The 26,432-nt window shown below is 43.0% G+C and overlaps 1 protein-coding gene across 16 annotated transcripts in view; it reads right to left on the bottom strand.

The window, feature by feature from the left end:
• Positions 1-26,432, bottom strand: part of lrrfip2 (leucine rich repeat (in FLII) interacting protein 2) — a 68,562-nt gene that overhangs the window by 28,626 nt on the left and 13,504 nt on the right. For 9 of the 16 annotated variants that reach the window (XM_041866125.2, XM_041866123.2, XM_041866120.2 and 6 more), the window contains exons 3-4: positions 1,676-1,762; positions 1,284-1,346 (exon numbers count right to left, since the gene is read on the bottom strand). In XM_041866125.2, the coding sequence (XP_041722059.1) occupies positions 1,284-1,346; positions 1,676-1,762 (150 nt within the window). The remainder of the gene's footprint in view (positions 1-1,283; positions 1,347-1,675; positions 1,763-26,432) is intronic. The other 7 variants (XM_041866119.2, XM_041866129.2, XM_041866131.2 and 4 more) reach the window with 1 other exon arrangement.

The following is a 26,432-nucleotide window of genomic DNA, read 5'->3' as shown; positions in this document are numbered from 1 at the left end:
TAAATATTCAAAACATAGTCTGGGACAGTTGTGGGATGCAATAGATCCCAAATTAATACAACCACTAGCATCAAAACCACTTTTTTACGCAATGAGGCTGATGCAACAGATCAGAACGTTTAGCTTAAAATGTTGATAAACTATTAGGCTATTTCTTCACATTATAAGCGCAGCAATGCACATACGGCAGTAAGCTATAAGTGCGAATGTTCCATTAGCAGGAAAACACCATTATCAAAAGTGACCTTTAATGCTTTTATTATAAAGTTGCATTTTTATGGTGAAAATTATCTTCCCCAAACTTGAAACTCACGCGCTGCTTATGTATGCCAGTTAGGCTCGACACCCCTTTTAAAGCGGATTAACGTGCTTAATTTTAAGAAGTTATTTGGCCACATTAGTTGTGATAAAAAACTTATCAAAACATATAAGCCTATGGGCTACATGAGGTGTGTGACTATGATTATGTGTGACTATGATTATGTGGTCCTCTGTAGCTCAGCTGGTAGAGCACGGCGCTTGTAACGCCAAGGTAGTGGGTTCGATCCCCGGGACCACCCATACACAAAAAAAATGTATGCACGCATGACTGTAAGTCGCTTTGGATAAAAGCGTCTGCTAAATGGCATATTATTATTATTATTAGAAAAAGTCACCAAAAAAGGCATTGTTTCTTGCCTTAAGCTGGGCATCATTCACAAGTGATAATATATCATTCACAAGTGATAGGCTAATATGGTAATCCATCAGATTATTCTTGATTTAATCTTGTCTTTACAAATACTAACTAATAGATGTGTGAATGACCATCAGCAGCATCAGAGCTTGGAGAAGTCTTATTACCGTGACTAAACAGTCACGTGGAACTTGACTGCCTTCATGACTCGTGACCGCCGGTGTGGCGGTAATACGGTCACCGCAACAGCCCTAGGAACTCGGCCATTTCAGCAACGCTCACTCAATTGTGGTTAGAGAACAGAAAACAGGACCAAAGTACCTCATTCCAATGCATATCAACGTTATCCCCCAAACTGCCTCATTGTATAGCACAAAAGACCCAAATAAGGTAAGAGGCCAAAGCCAACTCTCAACGCACAGCCACAGATAAAGGTGTCTCCTCCTAAGCAAATACATTGCAGAACAATATTTATAATGTGATGTAAGGTTCTGTCATCAGAGGGCACTGTTTAGGGAGTAGAGAGGCCAGCTCCCACACACACACACACAACATAACAGGCTGTGTTAGTACAGAGAGAGGCCCATGCTCCCTGGCCTAACGTTACCATCCATTGGTGGATCGAGCCCCAGCTTTTTCTGCTGCTGGATGAGGAGTGGTGAGAGGAGAGCTGGACAGAACAGGGGGAGGGAGGAAGGGAGTGCCAGGGAGTTGAACACACAAATATCTTATTATATGATATAGACTCAGTTAGTCACACAAGGTTCATAATTTACATACAAGGGAAAGAGAAAAAGAAATGTGAAAGATGGTTTATATTCAGATATCTGGATTTGATCTATGAACATGCAGCCCTCGTACACCCCAACACATTTCCTGGTTCAACGAGAGAAATGGCAGGATGTCTTTCTTGAATGAATCAGAGTTGACTAAATCATTGACTGTACCTGTATCACTAAGTGTGTGTGTGTGTGTGTGTGTGTGAGAGAGAGTGTACACCTCTTTCTGTTGCCGTTCGAGTTCTCTCATTCGGATGTCCCTCGCCTCTGCCCTGGCCACTCTCTTTGCAGCCAGCCTGGCCTCCGCCTGTGGGACAAAACATGAATACAGTCATTAGCAGGGATGTGCATCTTTCCCTTTCAAGACAATTTCATATGTACTAGATACATGGGCTCCAATACGATACAGGAACGATACATTTTAGTTTGAAACGAATCGGTTTGATTAGAGGAACGAATCAATGCGATTCGGTGAATTACACTAACATTTCTTACATAAACACATTCATTGTAAATTAAAATCTGCTACTGACGGAGCTCATGAGCTGTGCCTCTGAGCTGGATCTGTCTGAGCCGACTTCTCTGCGTGTTGGTGTGTGTGTGTAAATTATGTACATGTGTACATGTGTACGTCTATTGTGTATGTAGGCACCTGAGCTGAGCCATAAGGGAAACTGGGCATCTACCACCCCACTATTAGATAAGGGGGTGCAATGTTTGTCCCCCCACTTTTGATCTGAAATCACCCACTAATTAATTCGTCATTTTTGCAGAGTCAAAGTATTTGAGCTAGTAATGTATCAATATTTATCTTTAAAACATTTGCTATGACATAGCCAATGAATATATAGCACACCTTTGGATTTCACCAGTCTCAAAATCAAATGGTTTAGACCATTTGGAAGTTTTTATGAAGTGAACTTCTATTTTCCTCCCGCTAAGTGCTGGTAGAAAAAGTGATTGTTGTCCTCGTTATGGAATGATCAACTTAACCGTGTATATCTAAAAATGACCATATACAATGACTGTAAAGCATAACTACCAGCCCCCCCCGTACAACACAATTTTCAAAAGCGCATTTGATAACAATAACCTAGCAAATTACATTGGTTGTCACAGCCTATTATTGCGCAAGCAATTTCACAAACATTTGAATGCTGAAGGTGATGTGCTGAAGGTTGGTCAGTGCGCGAAGCAGCGCACAGTTTGACTAGGCTACTGATATTGCCTGGGTTGCTTGGCATGCAAAATGACTTATTGATCAATGACTGTCAAAACAGTTACGTGATTAGCTCGACACTGAAGGAGAGAAAGCATTAGTTGTCATAAAAGATTAGGTATTTTCGGAAGGTAGAAAGAAAGTAATATGAGCAGAAAATGTTAGTGAACCGGCGATTCGTAATGTTTGAATACATTTTCTGTGTCTGACAAGTAGTATGGGGCTGCGGCTCAGAGTATTGTTTCTTCATCCTATGTAATGTATCCCAATGAATGATGGTTTTTTTCCTCTGTTCAGAGGAACTACAGAAACGATTTCAAAACAATCTGTGATGGTGGGTGTCATGGCTTGCTAAAATGACATGGAACAACCCCACTGTGTTAATAGCACACCATACTCTACAGGTCAGTTCCAAGTAACATATCCAGGGCCGACCCTTGCTTTTGGGGGCCCTACGCCAGTTTTGGTTGGGGGCCCTTGCGACCGATCAGGGGTGAGTTCCCACAAAACAAAGATAATCTTTAGCTTACCATTGGACTTAATGATCTAAGTGACATTGGACTTAATTATCTTTATTTTGGGGAACTCGTAGGGCTGTGGCGGTCACAACATTTCGTCAGCCGGTGATTGTCAAGCAAATAACTGTCGGTTTCACGGTAATTGGCCGTTATTTAACATAAATAATTGTTGCATCTCCTGGCTTCCACACATAGCCTACAAGCCACTAATGCAGACCTTTGGAACATCACATTTTAAAAAGTATAATAAATCCATGTAATATAGCCTACACCTCCACAATAAATCCATTATTTATTTTAGACAGGTCTAAAGAAACATGATATGAAGAAAATGTAGTCTATTTCAGAAGAACAGAATAGCATACTCTGAGTTGTCCTTATGGCGGTTTTAGAGCAGTGTCTTCTTCCTTGCTGAGCGGCCTTTCAGGTTATGTCGATATACAGTAGGACTCGTTTTACTGTGGATATAGATACTTTTATACCCATTTCCGCCAGCATCTTCACAAGGTCCTTTGCTGTTGTTCTGGGATTGATTTGCACTTTTCGCACCAAAGTACGTTCATCTCTAAGAGACAGAACGCTTCTCCTTCCTGAGCGGTATGACGGCTGCGTGGTCCCATGGTGATTATACTTGCGTACTATTGTTTGTACAGATGAACGTGGTACCTTCAGGCGTTTGGAAATTGCTCCCAAGGATGAACCAGACTTGTGGAGGTCTACACTTTTTTTTCTGAGGTCTTGGATGATTTCTTTTCATTATCCCATTATGTCAAGCAAAGAGGCACTGAGTTTGAAGGTAGGCCTTGAAATACATCCACAGGTACACCTCCAATTGACTGAAATGATGTCAATTAGCCTATCAGAAGCTTCTAAAGCCATGACATCATTTTCTGGAATTTTCCAAGCTGTTTAAAGGCACAGACAACATAGTGTATGTAAACTTCTGACCCACTGGAATTGTGATACAGTGAATTATAAGTGAAATAATATGTCTAAAGAATTGTTGGAAAAGTAACTTGTGTCACGCACAATGTAGATGTCCTAACTGACTTGCCAAAACTATAGTTTGTTAACAAGAAATTTGTGGAGTGGTTGAAAAACAAGTTATAATGACTCAAACCTAAGTCTATGTAAGTAAACTTCCAACTTCAACTGTATATATTTTTGATTACCTTACAATGTCAAAGTCATTACAAGTGTTTTATTAAGAAGTGTAATAGACTACTGAGATGTTGTTTCATCTAACCTGTTCAAGCAGGAATGCATGATTCAAGATATTTTGATGTGCAACCTAATCCAGGGATTGTCATGAATTTTGGGTTGACAATTAGGATACTGATATATTTTACTGTAGAAATAGGGGTTCAAAATTTGTTTTATGGTTTATTTAATAGAGATGAATTTGCCTACATCTTTATGTGCACTAATAACGTATAGGCTTGATTCTTTTTTGATGAACATATTATCAATAATATTTAAAGGACAGCTTTTTTCCCCCATCTTTGTAACATCGCAAAAATCTGAAAATATTCCATGCTTTTGTCACTTCTAGATTAGACTACGGCAATGCTCTACTCTCCGGCTACCCGGATAAAGCACTAAATAAACTTCAGTTAGTGCTAAAGACGGCTGCTATAATCTTGACGAGAACCAGAACATTTGATCATATTACTCCAGTGCTAACCTCTCTCCACTGGCTTCCTGTTAAGGCTAGGGCTGATTTCAAGGTTTTACTGCTTACCTACAAAGCATTACATGGGCTTGCTCCTAACTATCTCTCCGATTTGGTCCTGCCGTACATACCTACACATACGCTAAGGTCACAAAACGCAGGCCTCCTTATTATCCCTAGAATTTCTAAGCAACAGCTGAAGGCAGGGCTTTCTCCTATAGAGCTCAATTTTTATGGAATGGTCTGCCTATCCATGTGAGACATGCAGACTCGTTCCCGACCTTTAAAGTGTTTACTGAAGACTCATCTCTTCAGTAGGTCCTACGATAAAGTGTAGTCTGGCCCATGGGTGCGAAGGTGAACGGCAAGGCACTGGAGCGACGAACCGCCCTTGCTGTCTCTGCCTGGCCGGCTCCCCTCTCTCCACTGGGATTCTCTGCCTCTGATGGGGGCAGAGTTACTGGCTTACTAGTGCTCTTCCATGTCGTCCCTAGGAGGGGTGTGTCACTTGAGTCACAGACGTGATCTTCCTGTCTGGTTTTGCGTCCCCTTGGGCTCATGCAGTGGAGGAGATCTTCGTGGGCTATACTCAGCCTTGTCTCAGGGTAGTAAATTGGTGGTCTGTTAATATCCCTCTAGTGGTGTTGGGGCTGTGCTTTGGCAAAGTTGGTGGAGTTACAGTGGGGAAAAAAAGTATTTAGTCAGCCACCAATTGTGCAAGTTCTCCCACTTAAAAAGATGAGAGAGGCCTGTAATTTTCATCATAGGTATACGTCAACTATGACAGACAAAATGAGAAAAGAATTCCAGAAAATCACATTGTAGGATTTTTATGAATTTATTTGCAAATTATGGTGGAAAATAAGTATTTGGTCAATAACAAAAGTTTCTCAATACTTTGTAATATACCCTTTGTTGGCAATGACACAGGTCAAACATTTTCTGTAAGTCTTCACAAGGTTTTCACACACTGTTGCTGGTATTTTGGCCCATTCCTCCATGCAGATCTCCTCTAGAGCAGTGATGTTTTGGGGCTGTCGCTGGGCAACACAGACTTTCAACTCCCTCCAAAGATTTTCTATGGGGTTGAGATCTGGAGACTGGCTAGGCCACTCCAGGACCTTGAAATGCTTCTTACGAAGCCACTCCTTCGTTGCCCGGGCGGTGTGTTTGGGATCATTGTCATGCTGAAAGACCCAGCCACGTTTCATCTTCAATGCCCTTGCTGATGAAAGGAGGTTTTCACTCAAAATCTCACGATATATGGCCCCATTCATTCTTTCCTTTACATGGATCAGTCGTCCTGGTCCCTTTGCAGAAAAACAGCCCCAAAGCATGATGTTTCCACCCCCATGCTTCACAGTAGGTATGGTGTTCTTTGGATGCAACTCAGCATTCTTTGTCCTCCAAACACGACGAGTTTAGTTTTTACCAAAAAGTTATATTTTGGTTTCATCTGACCATATGAAATTCTCCCAATCCTCTTCTGGATCAATCAAATGCACTCTAGCAAACTTCAGACGGGCCTGGACATGTACTGGCTTAAGCAGGGGGACACGTCTTGCACTGCAGGATTTGAGTCCCTGGCGGCGTAGTGTGTTACTGATGGTAGGCTTTGTTACTTTGGTCTCAGCTCTCTGCAGGTCATTCACTAGGTCCCCCGTGTGGTTCTGGGATTTTTGCTCACCGTTCTTGTGATCATTTTGACCCCACGGGGTGAGATCTTGCGTGGAGCCCCAGATTGAGGGGAGATTATCAGTGGTCTTGTATGTCTTCCATTTCCTAATAATTGCTCCCACAGTTGATTTCTTCAAACCAAGCTGCTTACCTATTGCAGATTCAGTCTTCCCAGCCTGGTGCAGGTCTACAATTTTGTTTCTGGTGTCCTTTGACAGCTCTTTGGTCTTGGCCATAGTGGAGTTTGGAGAGTGACTGTTTGAGGTTGTGGACAGGTGTCTTTTATACTGATAACAAGTTCAAACAGGTGCCATTAATACAGGTAACGAGTGGAGGACAGAGGAGCCTCTTAAAGAAGTCGTTACAGGTCTGTGAGAGCCAGAAATCTTGCTTGTTTGTAGGTGACCAAATACTTATTTTCCACCATAATTTGCAAATAAATTCATTAAAAATCCTACAATGTGATTTTCTGGATTTTTTTTCCTCAATTTGTCTGTCATGGTTGACGTGTACCTGTGATGAAAAGTACAGGCCTCTCTCATCTTTTTAAGTGGGAGAACATGCACAATTGGTGGCTGACTAAATACTTTTTTTCCCCACTGTATATCTTGCCTGGTTGGCCCTGTCCGGGAGTATTGTCGGACGGGGCCACAGTGTCCCCCGTCCCCCCCGTCTCAGACTATTGCAGCATAGATACTGGAGGCTATGTGCCGGGGGGCTAGGGTCAGTCTGTTATATCTGGTGAAATTCTCCTGTCTTATCTGGTGTCCTGTGTGAATTTAAGTATGCTCCGTCTAATGCTCTCCCTCCCGGAAAATCTGAGCCCTAGGACCATGCCTCAGGACTACCTGGCCTGATGTCTCCTGGCTGTCCCCAGTCCACCTGGTCGGACTGCTGCTCCAGTTTCAACTGTTCTGCCTGCGACTATGGAACCCTGACCTGTTCACCGGACGTGCTACCTTGTCCCGGACCAGCTCTCTCTCTCTCTCTACCTCTGAATGACCCTGCTGGTCATCTTTGAACATCTTGAAGAACAATCTGGCCTTAATGGCCATGTACTATCTCCACCCGGCACAGCCAGAAGAGGACTGGCCACCCCTCAGAGCCTGGTTCCTCTCTAGGTTTCTTCCTTTCTAGGTAGTTTTTCCTAGCCATCGTGCTTCTATATCTGCATTGCTTGCTGTTTGGGGTTTTAGGCTGGGATTCTGTATAAAACTTTGTGACATCTGCTGTTGTAAAAATGGCTTTATAAATAAACTCTCAATGGCCGATGCGCATTTCGCACGCTCCATATCTCAAAGGCATATCAGATATCTTGGTTATAAAACAGTGAGCTACTAGCTCAATATTGAGAGATGCAAAAAAAGCTGAGATGCTCCTCTCTCAAACAGTAGTTTCCAAAGTTTTTTCCCCCACAGTTTAATTTTTAAATGTTATACAAATAGAATGCATTTTTCGGGGCGCACATGAGGGGAGAGAGATAGTGGTTCGCTCATCACAGTGGCGGGCCAAAGCGAAATAGGCATACGGGCAGGGTAGATGCTTTCATTTCAGGAAAAATGAGGATAATTACTGTTTGACCAAATCACGGTTTTATCCGCCCAAAAAATAGGACGTTAGGATTGAGATGACCAGGTAGAATGTGCAACTCGTACCGATGCGACCAATACATTTTTTTACTCGCACAGCCAAGTCAAATGGTCGCAAAATGCTATTAAATAAATACTTGCAGTCTGGAGCCCAGTACAGTGCCTTCAGAAAGTATTCAGACCCCTTGACTTTTTCCACATTTTAGGTTACAGCCTTATTCTAAAATTTATGAAATAGTTTTTTTCCTCATCAATCTACACACAATACCCCATAATGACAAAGCAAAAACTAATTTATCAATTTTTGCTACTTTATATATTTTTTAAAACCCGGAAATATCACATGTACATATGTATTCAGACCCTTTACTCAGTATTTTGTTGAAGCACCTTTGGCAGCGATTACAGCCTCGAGTCTTCTTGGGTATGACGCTACAAGCTTGGCAAACCTGTATTTGGGGAGTTTCTCCCATTCTTCTATGCAGATCCTCTGAAGCCCTGTCAGGTTGGATGGGGAGTGTCGCTGCACAGCCATTTTCAGGTCTGTCCAGAGATGTTAGATCAGGTTCAAGTCCGGGCTCTGGCTGGGCCACTCAAGGACATTCAGAGACTTGTCCCGAAGCCACTCCTGTGTTGTCTTGGCTGTGTGCTTAGGGTCATTGTCCTGTTGGAATGTTGTCCCACTCCTCTTCAATGGCTGTGCGAAGTTGCTGGATATTGGCGGGAACTGAAACACGATGTCGTACACGTTGATCCAGACCATCCCAAACATGCTCAATGGGTGACATGTCTGGTGAGTATGCAAGCCATGGAAGACCCCACCATGGGGCACTATTCGCAACGTTGAAATTCAAATTCTCTAAAACGACGTTGAAAGCGGCTTATGGTAGAGAAATTAACATTCAATTCTCTGGCAACAGCTCTGGTGGACATTCTGCAGTCAGCATGCCAATTGCACGCTACCTCAAAACTTGAGACCTCTGTGGCATTGGGTTGTGTGACAAAACTGCACATTTTAGAGTGGCCTTTTGTCCCCAGCACAAGCTGCACCTATGTAATGACCATGCTGTTTAATCAGCTTCTTGATATGACACACCTGTCAGGTGGATGGATTATCTTGGCAAAGGAGAAATGCTCACCAACAGGGATGTAAACACATTTGTGAACAACATTTGAGAGAAATAAGCTTTTTGTGCATATGGACATTTCTGAGATCTTTTATTTCAGCTCATGAAACATGGGAACACCACCAATCCCCTCAATGAGCTTGTTTATGATAAGGCAATGCCATGTTAGGATAGGAAAATGCTAAGGCGGTGGTTGGCATTATGGACTTTGGATAAGCACCCTTGCACGTTAGGCTACACCGCAACATACAATCTGCATCTCACTCTGCTGCAGGCTATAGAAGTGTTTCCTGGTAATCTGCAACACAGTGGAGACCAACTCCAAACAAATCAACATGAACAAAATGAGGAAGACTAAATATAAATGAGATCAAATATACATTATCCTGAGAGACCTGTGGCAGAGAGCTACTGTACCACATGCACTGGTTGACCAGTTTCCCCATGAGTCACAGCTCTATAATACTGTCCTTAGTAGAGTGCTTGGGATGCCTCATCCCCAACAACATGTGCTAACCATCAGTTTAGAGAGGCTAATTTAAGGACCTCCAAAAGGGGAAACGACAGTGGTGGACAAACACAGTAACAAAGAAGAATCAGGGAGGATAAACTAGGCATTTAAACAAAGTCAGATGTGGTGTTGTTCACCAGTCACTAAATATGCAATCATTCAATGGCAGTCATAATATTTTTTTAATCAACATGCATGCAGGAAGGCAGATGCATACAACTCTACAACCACAGCAATGGATTTGAAAGATGACATAGGCCTACACCCCAAAGGGTAGACTACCTACGTCTATTTCACTTAATTTACCCCAACAGAGGTAAAGGGGGAACCGGGGCTATTTTTGCAAAGCGCCTTAGCAGCAGTGACTAATTTAAGTACCCCCCCCCCGAGGAGGCCCATTATGACTATGTGTGTGTGTGTGTGTGTGTGTGTGTGTGTGTGTCACACATCAGCTTCTCCTGACTGACTACTCTGCTCATGACACCACATCTACAAACACCATCACGTTTAACTTCCCATAGCAGAAAAACACACTTATCTTCAACAAAAAGATGGGTGCTGTATCAATGGTATGGTGTAGGCTACAGAGTATCTCCCTGCAAACAAACAGTCAACCTTCCGGCTAATGCTTATCTGTGGTGCCAGAATGGCCCACCAGTAGGCCTATTCCTGTTGAGTGAGTGGGAAAAAATAGCATTGGGGAAAACACCATGCTTTTGTTGTGCAAACATGCATGCCTTGTGGGACGTTTTCCTTAATCAAATGTCTCTTCTGACTCTCTTATGTTACAGCCGAGCGGTTCACCCACAGTGCATCTGTCAGAAGTCATCATCAGCCAACTCTGGGGATTTCCACTCTCGATTAGGGTCGGTGAACTCAACGTTTGGTCGTAAGCCTCTCGATATTTTCTATTGGCTAATCACGCGGATGGTCTGTCTTTTCTCTAAACAGCTGCTGTCTATGACAGCTTTGCGAGCAGAGCAGCACAACCATCATATTGGAGGTTGTTGTGTGTGACTATGAGCACCGCAAGCCAACTAAATAGTTTCATTGCTTTAGCTTAAACTGTCAGTTTCTAATTGGACCTTCCTCTAAGAAAACAAAATGGTGGGATTAAAAATAAAAAATTAGGGGGGATTTTTGCACTGCTAAAATGGATTAGTGAGGCTAATAGACTAGTGTGTGTGTGCGTGCGTGTGCAGTGTTTTCCACAAATACATGGGAGTAGCCAGCCCCCCCAAAAAAAAGCCAGCCAGCCAAGCTCCCCCGGGTTAAGACATTTTTTGCAGAACAAATTATATTTTGGTGGTCTCTGGTACATTCTAATGGCTTGATTTCAATTAAGTTCTGGGTCCATACGTGTTAATAAAAGAGATAGAACGACATCAGTAAATTTACTGAAAGAATTAAGTGTTTGCAACTCTTTGTGAATTGCAGTAAGTAAGTTATCAAAAACGTTTAAAAAACAACACTTGTTAAGCAACTGACCCACAGATTTCTTCTTAATAACCCTTTACACTCATCGGAATTGTCCTATATTGAATTGTCCTATATAGGGCTAAATTTAAAATGTTTCTTACAGAAAAAATATGAAATGCATTAGTATTGTAGCAATTGAAAGTGAACAATTTGGAGATGGGAAAATGTTTCCAAAGTTGAGGACACAACAGTTCACCTGACAAGACTGAATCCAAAACAGACTGTTGATTTTCTGTGCATTTTACATTTACTGTACTTTTCACCGCATTTGTTAACGAACTCTGAAAATACACTGGATAAATTCAGTAACATAAGAATATTCCTGTAAAATGTGGGGTAGGTGAAACATAAGTCAAAAAAATGACAAGGTTTGAGTGAGAGGACTAACTGGTGTCTCTAAGTGGCCACACACCTCTCCAAAGTGTGCACAGATGCTTTATTTTGAGCTCTCCTAGCTGTGCCGTTGAGGAACTAGAGCAAACACACTTGTAGTTGTTTTATTTGGAACACAACCCTGCATCCCCGCCATCACACAATTACTGTTTTTGTTTATGCAATCCAAAATCGCCCTGTTATTGACCGAAATCTGGGTCAGGTGGGCATAATTTGAACGCTTGTTCTATTGCAAATGTGACTAAAAGACTAACACCTGTAAGTGCCATTTCCTGCAATCTAGAGCAAATCTAAGAGGCAAAATAATATATACGCACTATATATACAAAAAAGTATGTGGACGCCCTTTCAAATTAGTGGATTCGGCAATTTGAGCCATACCCGTTGCTGACAGGTGTATAAAAATGATATACACTACCGGTCAAAAGTTTTAGAACACCTACTCATTCAAGGGTTTTTCCCTACTCATTCAAGGGTTTTTCTTTATTTGTACTATTTTCCACAATTGTAGAATAATTGTAAAGCCATCAAAACTATAAAATAACACATATGGAATCATGTAGTAACCAAAAATGTTTAAAAAAAATCTAAATATATTTTATATTTCAGATTCTTCAAATAGCCAGCCTCGATGACAGCTTTGTACACTCGTTGCATACTCTCAACCAGCTTCATGAGGTAGTCACCTGGAATGTGTTTCAATTAACAGGTGTGCCTTCTCAAAAGTTAATTTGTGGAATTTATTTCCATCTTAATGTGTTTGAGCCAATCAATTTTGTTGTGACAAGGGGGAGGATATACAGAAGATAGCCCTATTTGGTAAAAGACCAAGTCCATATTATGACAAGAACAGCTCAAAGAAGCAAAGAGAAATGACAGTCCATCATTACTTTAAGACATGAAGGTCAGTCAATACGGAAAATGAACTTTGAAAGTTTCTTCAAGTGCAGTCGCAAAAACCATCAAGCGCTATGATGAAACTGGCTCTCATGAGGACCGCCACAGGAATGGAAGACCCAAAGTTACATCTGTTGCAGAGGATAAGTTCATTAGAGTTACAAGCATCAGAAATTGCAGCCCAAATAAATGCTTCATAGAGTTCAAGTAACAGACATCTCAACATCAACTGTTCAGAGGGGACTGCGTGAATCAGGCCTTCATGGTCGAATTGCTGCAAAGAAACCACTACTAAAGGACACCAATAATAAGAAGAGACCTGCTTGAGCCAAGAAACACGAGCAATGAATATTGGACCAGTGGAAATGTGTCCTTTGGTCTGGAGTCCAAATTTGAGATTTTTGGTTCCAACCGCCATGGCTTTGTGGGTGAACGGATGATCTCCGCATGTGTAGTTCCCTCCATAAAGCATGGAGGAGTAGGTGTTATGGTGCTTTGCTGGTGACACTGTCTGATTTATTTAGATTTCAAGGCACACTTAACCAGCATGGCTACCACAGCATTCTCGATACGCCATCCCATCTGGTTTGGGCTTAGTGGGACTATCATTTGTTTTTCAACAGGACAATGACCCAACACACCTCCAGGCTGTGTAAGGGCTATTTTACCAAGAAGGAGAGTGATGGAGTGCTGCATCAGGTGACCTGGCCTCCACAATCCCCCGACCTCAACCCAATTGAGATGGTTTGGGATGAGTCGGACAGCAGAGTGAAGTAAAAGTAGCGAACAAGTGCTCAGCATATGTGCAACTTCCTGTTGGAAAAGCATTCCAGGTGAAGCTGGTTGAGAGAATGCCAAGCATGTGCAAAGCAGTTATCAAGGCAAAGGGTGGCTATTTGAAGAATCTTAAATATAAAATATTTATATATATATATATATATAACACTTTTTTGGTTACTACATGATTCCATATGTGTTATTTCATAGTTTTGATGTCTTCACTATTATTCTACTGTAATATGTGATAGTTTGCAAGCCCTGCCACATCCGACGAGCGTCAGAGCCGGTGGAGTAGGATTGGATCTTAAGAGTATTGATGCTTTGCCTGTTTGATGGTTCGTCGGAAGGCATAGCAGGATTTTTTATAAGCGTCCAGAGTAGTGTCCCGCTCATTGAAAGCGGCAGCTCTAGCCTTTAGCTCAGTGCGGATGTTGCCTGTAATCCATTGCTTCTGGTTGTGATATGTACTTAGGGTCACTGTGGGGACGATGTCATCGATGCACTTATTAATAAAGCCGGTGACTGATGTGGTATACTCCTCAATGCCTTCGGATCAATCCCGGAACATGCTGGCGAAACAGTACTGTAGCTTAACATCTGTTTCATTGGACCACTACCGTATTGAGCACGTCACTGGTACTTCCTTTTGAGTTTTTGCTTGCGAGCAGGAATCAGGAGGACAGAGTTATGGCAGGGTTTCCCAAACTCGGTCCTCGGGACCTCAATGGTTGCACGCTTTGGTTTTTGCCCTAGCACTACACAGCTAATTCAAATAATCGACTAATCATCAAGCTTTGATCATTTGAATCAGCTGTGTAGTGTTAGGGGGAAGAAAAAATAAATAATGCACCCCTTGGGGTCCAGAGGACAGAATTTGGGAAACGGCGAGTTATGGTCAAATTTGCCATATGGAGGGTGAAAGAGAGCTTTGTACGAGTCTCTGTGTGTGGAGTAAATGTGATAGTTTTTCCCCCCTCTAGTTGCATGTGACATGCTGGTAGAAATGAAGTCAAACTAATCAGTTTTCTTGCATTAAAGTCCCCAGGCACTCGGAGCTTCGCCTTTGGATGAGCATTTTCTTGTTAGCTTATGGCCTTCTACAACTTGTTGAATGCGGTCTTAGTGTGAGCATCGTGGTGGTAAATAGACAGCTACGAAGAATATAGATGAAAACTTAGTAAATAGTGTGGTCTAGAGCTTATCATGAGGTACTCTAACTCAGGCGAGCAAAACTTTGAGACTTCCTTTACCCATAAGAGTCTAAGCCGGGGGGGGTTATTTTACGAAGGTCATACCAAAGATTATTTTGCTATTAGATTTTAAGACCCCTTGAAGTATACATATTTATTTATTTTGCCTCACTGCTATTAGCTCATACAAACGCATTGCATAACAGATTCACTACATGGAACAAAAGATTGTCCCAAAAAACCTAAATAAAAAGGAAGTTTGTTCTTAAGTGTCTGTCCTATATCAGAGATATAAGAGAGATAACTTATTTTTTAACTTATAGTGTACATAATGTTGCTGCTACCGTCTCTTATGACCGAAAAAAACTTCTGGACATTAGAACAGCGATTACTCACCTCGAACTGGACTAAGATTCTTTCTTTAACGAGTCCGACGCAAAGGATAAACTGCTTTTTCATGAACGGGCCCAAATCCCCGTCATTTGCGTGAAGAAAAGACGGAGAAAAAGGGGGCGGAGGTCGGGCTGCCTTCAGAGAATTCGTGAAATACGGGACATTAAAAACTGTAATATCTTATGTTTCACCGAGTCATGGCTGAACGACGACACAGATAATATAGAGCTGGCGGGATTTTCCATGTCTAATATTAAAGTCTCGAGGTATTGTTCGCCTGAGGTAGAGTACCTTATGATAAGCTGTAGACCACACTATCTACCAAGAGAGTTCTCATCTATATTATTCGTAGCAGTCTATTTACCACCACAAACCGATGCTGGCACTAAGACCGCCATCAACGAGCTGTATAAGGCCATAAGCAAACAAGAAAATGCTCATCCAGAAGTGGCGCTCCTAGTGGCAGGGGACTTTAATGCAAGAAAACTGATTAGTTTGACTTCATTTCTACCAGCATGTCACATGTGCAACCAGAGAAAAAAAATTAAATAATACTTTACTCCTCACACAGAGACGCATACAAAGCTCTCCCTCGCCCTCCATTTGGCAAATCTGACCATCATTCTATCCTACTGATTCCTGCTTACAAGCAAAAACTAAAGCAGAAGTACCAGTGACTCGCTCAAAACAGAAGTGGTCAGATGACGCAGATGCTATGCTAGCACAGACTGGAATATATATATTTATATATATATATATACAGTGGGGAAAGTAAGTATTTAGTCAGCCACCAATTGTGCAAGTTCTCCCACTTAAAAATATGAGAGAGGCCTGTAATTTTCATCATAGGTACACATCAACTATGACAGACAAATTGAGAAAAGAAAATCCAGAAAATCACATTGTAGGATTTTTTATGAATTTATTTGCAAATGATGGTGGAAAATAAGTATTTGGTCACCTACAAACAAGCAAGATTTCTGGCTCTCACAGACCTGTAACTTCTTCTTTAAGAGGCTCCTCTGTCCTCCACTCGTTACCTGTATTAATGGCACCTGTTTGAACTTGTTATCAGTATAAAAGACACCTGTCCACAACCTCAAACAGTCACACTCCAAACTCCACTATGGCCAAGACCAAAGAGCTGTCAAAGGACACCAGAAACAAAATTGTAGACCTGCACCAGGCTGGGAAGACTGATTCTGCAATAGGTAAGCAGCTTGGTTTGAAGAAATCAACTGTGGGAGCAATTATTAGGAAATGGAAGACATACAAGACCACTGATAATCTCCCTCGATCTGGGGCTCCACGCAAGATCTCACCCCGTGGGGTCAAAATGATCACAAGAACGGTGAGCAAAAATCCCAGAACCACACGGGGGGACCTAGTGAATTACCTGCAGAGAGCTGGGACCAAAGTAACAAAGCCTACCATCAGTAACACACTACGCTGCCAGGGACTCAAATCCTGCAGTGCCAGACGTGTCCCCCTGCTTAAGCCAGTACATGTCCAGGCCCGTCTGAAGTTTGCTAGAGTGCATTTGGATGATCCAGAAGAGGATTGGGAGAATGTCATATGGTCAGATGAAACCAAAATATAACTTTTTGGTAAAAACTCAACTCGTCGTGTTTGGAGGACAAAGAATGCTGAGTTGCATCCAAAGAACACCATACCTACTGTGAAGCATGGGGGTGGAAACATCATGCTTTGGGGCTGTTTTTCTGCAAAGGGACCAGGACGACTGATCCGTGTAAAGGAAAGAATGAATGGGGCCATGTATCGTGAGATTTTGAGTGAAAACCTCCTTCCATCAGCAAGGGCATTGAAGATGAAACGTGGCTGGGTCTTTCAGCATGACAATGATCCCAAACACACCGCCCGGGCAACGAAGGAGTGGCTTCGTAAGAAGCATTTCAAGGTCCTGGAGTGGCCTCGCCAGTCTCCAGATCTCAACCCCATAGAAAATCTTTGGAGGGAGTTGAAATTCCGTGTTGCCCAGCGACAGTCCCAAAACATCACTGCTCTAGAGGAGATCTGCATGGAGGAATGGGCCAAAATACCAGCAACAGTGTGTGAAAACCTTGTGAAGACTTACAGAAAACATTTGACCTGTGTCATTGCCAACAAAGGGTATATAACAAAGTATTGAGAAACTTTTGTTATTGACCAAATACTTATTTTCCACCATAATTTGCAAATAAATTCATTAAAAATCCTACAATGTGTTTTTCTGGATTTTTTTTCTCATTTTGTCTGTCATAGTTGACGTGTACCTATGATGAAAATTACAGGCCTCTCTCATCTTTTTAAGTGGGAGAACTTGCACAATTGGTGGCTGACTAAATACTTTTTTTCCCCACTGTGTATATGTGTGTGTATATATATATATATATATATATATATATATATATATATATATATATATATATATATATATATATATATATATATATATATATATATATATATATATATATATATATATATATATATATATATATATATATATATATATATACACACATACACACACACACACACACACACACACACACACACACACACACACAGTGAGGGAAAAAGTATTTGATCCCCTACTGATTTTGTACGTTTGCCCACTGACAAAGAAATGATCAGTCTATAATTTTAATGGTAGGTTTATTTGAACAGTGAGATATAGAATAACAACAAAAAAATCCAGAAAAACATGTCAAAAATGTTATAAATGGATTTGCATTTTAATGAGGGAAATAAGTATTTGACCCCTCTGCAAAACATGACTTAGTACTTGGTGGCAAAACCCTTGTTGGCAATCACAGAGGTCAGATGTTTCTTGTAGTTGGCCACCAGGTTTGCACACATATCAGGAGGGATTTTGTCCCACTCCTCTTTGCAGACCTTCTCCAGATCCTTCAGGTTTCGGGGCTGTCGCTGGGCAATACGGACTTTCAGCTCCCTCCAAAGATTTTCTATTGGGTTCAGGTCTGGAGACTGGCTAGGCCACTCCAGGACCTTGAGATGCTTCTTACGGAGCCACTCCTTAGTTTCCCTGGCTGTGTGTTTCGGGTGGTTGTCATGCTGGAAGACCCAGCCACGACCCATCTTCAATGCTCTTACTGAGGGAAGGAGGTTGTTGGCCAAGATCTCGCGATACATGGCCCCATCCATCCTCCCCTCAATACGGTGCAGTCGTCCTGTCCCCTTTGCAGAAAAGCATCCCCAAAGAATGATGTTTCCACATCCATGCTTCACGGTTGGGATGGTGTTCTTGGGGTTGTACTCATCCTTCTTCTTCCTCCAAACACGGCGAGTGGAGTTTAGACAAAAAATCGCAATTTTTGTCTCATCAGACCACATGACCTTCTCCCATTCCTCCTCTGGATCATCCATATGGTCATTGGCAAACTTCAGACGGGCCTGGACATGCGCTGGCTTGAGCAGGGGGACCTTGCATGCGCTGCAGGATTTTAATCCATGACGGCGTAGTGTGTTACTAATGGTTTTCTTTGAGACTGTGGTCCCAGCTCTCTTCAGGTCATTGACCAGGTCCTGCCGTGTAGTTCTGGGCTGATCCCTCACCTTCCTCATGATCATTGATGCCCCACGAGGTGAGATCTTGCATGGAGCCCCAGACCAAGGGTGATTGAACGTCATCTTGAACTTCTTCCATTTTCTAATAATTGCGCCAACAGTTGTTGCCTTCACACCAAGCTGCTTGCCTATTGTCCTGTAGCCCATCCCATCCTTGTGCAGGTCTACAATTTTATACTGGATGTCCTTAAACAGCTCTCTGGTCTTGGCCATTGTGGAGAGGTTGGAGTGTGTTTGATTGAGTGTGTGGACAGGTGTCTTTTATACAGGTAACGAGTTCAAACAGGTGCAGTTAATACAGGTAATGAGTGGAGAACACCTCGTGGATCCTGGACTTCCTGACGGGCCGCCCCCAGGTGGTAAGGGTAGGTAACAACACATCTGCCACACTGATCCTCAACACGGGGGCCCCTCAGGGGTGCGTGCTCAGTCCCCTCCTGTACTCTCTGTTCACCCATGACTGCATGGCCAGGCACGACTCCAACACCATCATTAAGTTTCCCGACGACACAACAGTGGTAGGCCTGATCACCGACAACGATGAGACAGCCTATAGGGAGGAGGTCAGAGATCTGGCCGTGTGGTGCCAGGACAACAACCTCTCCCTCAACGTGACCAAGACAAAGGAGATGATTGTGGACTACAGGAAAAACAAGAGGACTGAGCACGCCCCCATTCTCATCGACGGGGCTGTAGTGGAACAGGTTGAGAGCTTCAAGTTCCTTGGTGTCCACATCACCAACGAACTATCATGGTCCAAACACACCAAGACAGTCGTGAAGAGGGCACGACAAAGCCTATTCCCCCTCAGGAGACTAAAAAGATTTGGCATGGGTCCTCAGATCCTCAAAAAATTCTACAGCTGCACCATCGAGAGCATCCTGACTGGTTGCATCACCGCCTGGTATGGCAACTGCTTGGCCTCTGACCGCAAGGCACTACAGAGGGTAGTGCGTACGGCCCAGTACATCACAGGGGCAAAGCTCCCTGCCATCCAGGACCTCTATACCAGGCGGTGTCAGAGGAAGGCCCTCAAAATTGTCAAAGACTCCAGTCACCCTAGTCATAGACTGTTCTCTCTGCTACCGCACGGCAAGCGGTACCGGAGTGCCAAGTCTAGGTCCAAAAGACTTCTCAACAGCTTCTACCCCCAAGCCATAAGACTCCTGAACAGCTAATCATGGCTACCCGGACTATTTGCACTGCCCCCCCACCCCATACTTTTTACGCTGCTGCTACTCTGTTAAGTATTTATGCATAGTCACTTTAACTCTACCCACATGTACATATTACCTCAACTACCTCAACTAGCCGGTGCCCCCGCACATTGACTATGCAACGGTACCCCCCTGTATATATAGCCTCCCTACTGTCACTTTATTCTATTGTATATATAGCCTCCCTACTGTCACTTTATTTTTACTTCTGCTCTTTTTTTCTCAACACTTTTTTGTTGTTGTTTTACTCTTACTTTTTTGTTTAAAATAAATGCACTGTTGGTTAAGGGCTGTAAGTAAGCATTTCACTGTAATGTCTGCACCTGTTGTATTCGGCGCATGTGACCAATAAAATTTGATTTGATTTGATTTGATTTGAACAGGAGGGCTTCTTAAAGAAAAACGAACAGGTTTGTGAGAGCCGGAATTCTTACTGGTTGGTAGGTGATCAAATACTTATGTCATGCAATAAAATGCAAATTAATTACTTAAAAGTCATACAATGTGATTTTCTGGATTTTTGTTTTAGATTCCGTCTCTCACAGTTGAAGTGTACATATGATAAAAATTACAGACCTCTACATGCTTTGTAAGTAGGAAAACCTGCAAAATCGGCAGTGTATCAAATACTTGTTCTCCCCACTGTGTGTGTGTGTGTGTGTGTGTGTGTGTGTGTGTGTGTGTGTGTGTGTGTGTGTATATATATATATATATATGCAATAAGTGCATCGACGACGTCTTCCCCACAGTGACCGTACGTACATTTCCCAACCAGAAGCAATGGATTACAAGCAACATCTGCATCGAGCTAAAAGGCTAGAGCTGCCACTTTCAAGGAGAGGGACACTAATCTGGCGCTGAGAACAAATCCCGCTACGCCCTCACATGAACTATCAAACAGGCAAAGCGTCAATACAGGATTAAGATTGAATCCTACTACAACTGCTCTGACGCTCGTTGGATGTGGCAGGGCTTGAAAACGATTACAGACTACAAAGGGAAACCCAGACACGAGCTGCCCAGTGACGCGAGCCTACCAGATGAGCTAAATGCCTTTTATGCTCACTTCGAGGCAAGCAACACTGAAGCGTGCATGAGAGCACCAGCTGTTCCAGACAATCGTGTGATAATGGTCTCGGTAGCCGACGTGCGCAAGACCTTTAAACAGGAACATTCACAAAGCCGCTGGGGCAGACGGATTACCAGGACGTGTACTCAAAGCATGCGAAGTTTCTTCACTGACATTTTCAACCTCTCTCTGAAAAAGACGGGCCGAACAGGCCCCAATTAACATCGACGGGGCCGTAGCAGAGCGTGTCTACATCACCAACGAACTATCATGGTCCAAACACACCAAGAGTCGCGAAGAGGGCACGACAACACCTTTTCCCCCTCAGGAGACTGAAAAGATTTGGCATGGGTCCCCAGATCCTCAAAAAGTTCTACAGCTGCACCATCGAGAGCATCCTGACCGGCTGCGTCACCGCCTGGTATTGCAACGGCTCGGCATCTGACCGTAAGGCGCTACAGAGGGTAGTGCGTACAGCCCAGTAGATCACTGGGGCCAAGCTTCCTGCGATCCAGGACCTATATACAGTGAGGGAAATAAGTATTTGATACCCTGCTGATTTTGTACGTTTGCCAACTGACAAAGAAATTATCAGTCTATAATTTTAATGGTAGGTTTATTTGAAGAGTGAGAGACAGAATAACAACAACAAAATCATATGTAAAAAAATGTTATCAATTGATTTGCATTTTAATGAGGGAAATAAGTATTTGACCCCTCTGCAAAACATGACTTAGTACTTGGTGCCAAAACCCTGTTTCTTGTAGTTGGCCACCAGGTTTGCACTCATCTCAGGAGGGATTTTGTCCCACTCCTCTTTGCAGATCTCCAAGTCATTAAGGTTTCGAGGCTGACGCTTGGCAACCTTCCACAGATTTTCTATGGGATTAAGGTCTGGAGACTGGCTAGGCCACTCCAGGACCTTAATGTGCTTCTTCTTGAGCCACTCCTTTGTTGCCTTGGCCGTGTGTTTTGGGTCATTGTCATGCTGGAATACCCATCCACGACCCATTTTCAATGCCCTGGCTGAGGGAAGGAGGTTCTCACCCAAGATTTGACAGTACATGGCCCTGTCCATCGTCCCTTTGATGCGGTGAAGTTGTCCTGTCCCCTTAGCAGAAAAACACCCCCAAAGCATAATGTTTCCACCTCTATGTTTGATGGTGGGGATGGTGTTATTGGGGTCATAGGCAGCATTCCTCCTCCTCCAAACACGGCGAGTTGAGTTGATGCCAAAGAGCTCGATTTTGGTCTCATATGACCACAACACTTTCACCCAGTTCTCCTCTGAATCATTCAGATGTTCATTGGCAAACTTCAGACGGGCATGTATATGTGCTTTCTTGAGCAGGGGGACCTTGCGGGTGCTGCAGGATTTCAGTCCTTCACGGCGTAGTGTGTTACCAATTGTTTTCTTGGCGACTATGGTCCCAGCTGCCTTGAGATCATTGACAAGATCCTCCCGTGTAGTTCTGGGCTGATTCCTCACCGTTCTCATGATCATTGCAACTCCACGAGGTGAGATCTTGCATGGAGCCCCAGGCCAAGGGAGATTGACAGTTATTTTGTGTTTCTTCCATTTGCGAATAATCGCACCAACTGTTGTCACCTTCTCACCAAGCTGCTTGGCGATGGTCTTGTAGCCCATTCCAGCCTTGTGTAGGTCTACAATCTTGTCCCTGACATCCTTGGAGAGCTCTTTGGTCTTGGCCATGGTGGAGAGTTTGGAATCTGATTGATTGATTGCTTCTGTGGACAGGTGTCTTTTATACAGGTAACAAACTGAGATTAGGAGCACTCCCTTTAAGAGTGTGCTCCTAATCTCAGCTCATTACCTGTATAAAAGACACCTGGGAGCCAGAAATCTTTCTGATTGAGAGGGGGTCAAATACTTATTTCCCTAATTAAAATGCAAATCAATTTATAACATTTTTGACATGCGTTTTTCTGGAATATGTTGTTATTCTGTCTCTCACTGTTCAAATAAACCTACCATTAAAATTATAGACTGATCATTTCTTTGTCAGTGGGCAAACGTACAAAATCAGCAGGGGATCAAATACTTTTTTTCCCTCACTGTACTAGGCGGTGTGAGACAAATGCCCAAACAATTGTCAGACTCCAGTCAACCAAGTCATAGACTGTTCTCTCTGCTAGTCATCCCCCCCACTCCATTTGTTTTTACACTGCTGCTACCCGCTGTCTATTATCTATGCATAGTCACTTTACCCCTATCTACATGTACAAATTACCTCGACTAACCTGTACCCCCGCACACTGACTCGGTACCGGTCCCCCTGTACATAGCCTCGTTATTGTTATTTTATTATGTTACTTTTTTTTATTTTTTTTTACTTTAGTTTATTTGGTAAATACTTTAAAAATCTGTGTATTTTTCCATATATAAAACTCACCATCTGTGTTACAATAAAATCGACTATATGCATTTAGCTTGTCTGATGCTTTAAGCCCTCTGTTTGATTAAATAACACAAATGACTCAAGAGGGAGCCAGAGATCAAGAAAAACGTAACCTGACCATTCTCCTCCAGCTCCTTCTGGCCTTTTCAGATTCTGCCTTTACTATCCTAAAGCTGCCGGTAATGTACAGTGCATTCGGAAAGTATTCAGACCACTTGACTTTTTCCACATTTTGTTACGTTACAGCCTTATTCGAAAAAGAAAAAACTGAAAAAAATCACATTTACATAAGTATTCAGACCATTTGCTATGAGAATCGAAATTGAGCTCAGGTGCATCCTGTTTCCGTTTATCATCCTTGAGATGTTTCTACAACTTGGAGTCCACCTGTGGTAAATTCAATTGATTGGACATGATTTGGAAAGGTACACACGTGTCTATATAAAGGTCCCACAGTTAGCAGTGCATGTCAGAGCAAGAACCAAGCTATGAGGTCAAAGGAATGGTCCGTAGAGCTCCGAGACAGGATTGTGTCGAGGCACAGATCTGGGGAAGGGTACCAGCAAAATTCTGCAGCATTGAAGGTCCCCAAGAACACAGTGGCCTCCATCATTCTTAAATGGAAGAAGTTTGGAACCACCAAGACTCTTCCTAGAGCTGGCCGCCCGGCCAAACTGAGCAATCGGGGGAGAAAGGCCTTAGTCAGGGAGGTGACCAAGAATCCAATGGTCACTCTGATAGATCTCCAGAGTCCTCTGTGGAGATGGGAGAACCTTCCAGAACTCCACCAATCAGGCCTTGATGGTTGAGTGGCCAGATAGAAGCCACTCCTCAGTAAAAGGCACATGACAGCCCGCTTGGAGTTTGCCAAAAGGCACCTAAAGACTCTCAGACCATGAGAAACAAGACTCTTTGGTCTGATGAAACCAAGATTGAACTCTTTGGCTTGAATGCCAAGCGTCACATCTGGAGGAAACCTAAAAATAAAAAATAAAAAAATAAAAAATAAAAACGGCGCAAAAAAAAGCACAATTGGTCAGGAGCCCGTAAAGCGGTGGCCATCCCACACAGATGGAGAGTGGAGCATGGTAAATTTGAGTAGTCTCATAAAGACATGGACTGACTAACATAATTCTACATCTTACAATTTTCTCAAGGATCACTGGGGCCAAGCTCCTTGCCATCCAGGACCTCTATAACAGGCGGTGTCAGAGGAAGGCCCAACAAATTGTCACACTCCAGCCACCCAAGCCATAGACTGTTCTCTGCTACTGCATGGCAAGCGGTACCAGTGCACTAAGTCTGGAACCAACAGGACCCTGAACAGCTTCTACCCCCAAGCCATAACATTAAGACTGCTAAATCTTTTCAGCCTCGGTCCCGTGTGGCTCACTTGGTAGAGCATGTCACTTGCAATGCCAGGGTTGTGGGTTCGATTCCCACGGGGGACCAGTGTGAAAATGTATGCACTCACTACTGTAAGTCGCTCTGGATAAGAGCGTCCGCCAAATGACTAAAATGTAAAAATTTTAATAGCTAATCAAATGGCTTCCCGGACTACCTGCATTGACCCTTTTTTACACTAACTACGCACACACACTGGACTCTACTCACATCCAAACACACAGATACACCAGGGTTTCCGTTAGGAAAATGTTGCGCCGGACATTTTAAATTTACCGGGCCCATATGCATTGGCTACGTAACCTGATTAGGCCGTCCACCCATGGTGCTCAGAATGACAGAAACCACATTTAGAATGTGGTAATCCATATTAACAGAACATGCAAGTCGAGGATGCAATGATGTGTGGTCCTTCTTACCGAATTCTGATGTGCCCTTTGAACATGTTAGAATAACTGTCCAGATTTACTTTTCCTCAGCCAACAAGATGAGTAACGAAAAGCAAAATCACTAGCCTATGTCAATCTACTATAGTAGAAAGGTTTAGGCTACCTATTCTATTGGTCAGCTTGTCGAGAATGAACTAGCCTATTCCAAAACAGACTCTGGGACAGTTGTGGGATGATAGATCCCAAATTCATACAACCAGTAGGCCTAGGCTACATACAAGTACAATGTATAAGTCAAAAGTTTGGACACACCTATTCATTCAAGGGATTTTCTTTATTTTTACTATTTTCTACATTGTAGAATAATAGTGAAGACATCAAAACTATGAAATAACACATATTGAATCATGTAGTAACCCAAAAAGTGTTAAACAAATCAAAATATATTTGAGATTCTTCAAATAGCCTTGATGACAGCTTTGCACACTCTTGGCATTCTCTCAACCAGCTTCACCTGGAATGCTTTTCCAACAGTCTTGAAGGAGTTCCCACATATGCTGAGCACTTGATGGCTTCTTTTCCTTCACTCTGCGGTCCGACTCATCCCAAACCATCTCAATTGGGTGGAGGCCAGGTCATCTGATGCAGCACTCCATCACTCTCCTTCTTGGTCAAATAGCCATTACACAGCCTGGAAGTGTGTTGGGTCATTGTCCTGTTGAAAAACAAATGATAGTCCCACTAAGCCCAAACCAGATGGGATGGGTTATCACTGCAGAATGCTGTGGTAGCCATGCTGGTTAAGTGTGCCTTGAATTCTAAATAAATTACAGACGGTGTCACCAGCAAAGCACCCCCACACCATAACACCTCCTCCATGCTTCACGGTGGTTTCCTCCGTTCAATAACTCTGCATCTCACAAAGACACGGCGGTTGGAACCAAAAACCTCAAACTTGGACTCCAGACCAAAGGACAAATGTCCACAGGTCTAATGTCCATTGCTCGTGTTTCTTGGCCCAAGCAAGTCTCTTCTTATTATTGGTGTCGTTTAGTAGTGGTTTCTTTGCAGCAATTCGACCATGAAGGCCTGATTCACACAGTCTCCTCTGAACAGTTGATGTTGAGATGTGTCTGTTACTTGAACTCTGTGAAGCATTTATTTGGGCTGCAATCTGAGGTGCAGTTAACTCTAATGAACTTATCCTCTGCAGCAGAGGTAACTCTGGGTCTTCCTTTCCTGTGGCGGTCCTCATGAGAGCCAGTTTCATCATAGCGCTTGATGTTTTTTGCGACCAGTTTCATGATTGCGCTTGATGGTTTTTGCGACTGCACTCGAAGAAACCTTCAAAGCTGGCTTAAAATTAGTCTGTAATCGGTTGTTTAGCCGACAGCCGGCTCGAGTGGAAACACTTGTGTGTGTCTGAGAAGAGAGGGAGTGAG

The sequence above is a fragment of the Coregonus clupeaformis genome, chromosome 37 (genome assembly GCF_020615455.1).
Source record: "Coregonus clupeaformis isolate EN_2021a chromosome 37, ASM2061545v1, whole genome shotgun sequence".
Classification (NCBI taxonomy): domain Eukaryota; kingdom Metazoa; phylum Chordata; class Actinopteri; order Salmoniformes; family Salmonidae; genus Coregonus; species Coregonus clupeaformis.
The sequence above is the reverse complement of the archived record's forward strand: the minus strand, read 5'-3'. Positions and strand labels throughout refer to the sequence as shown.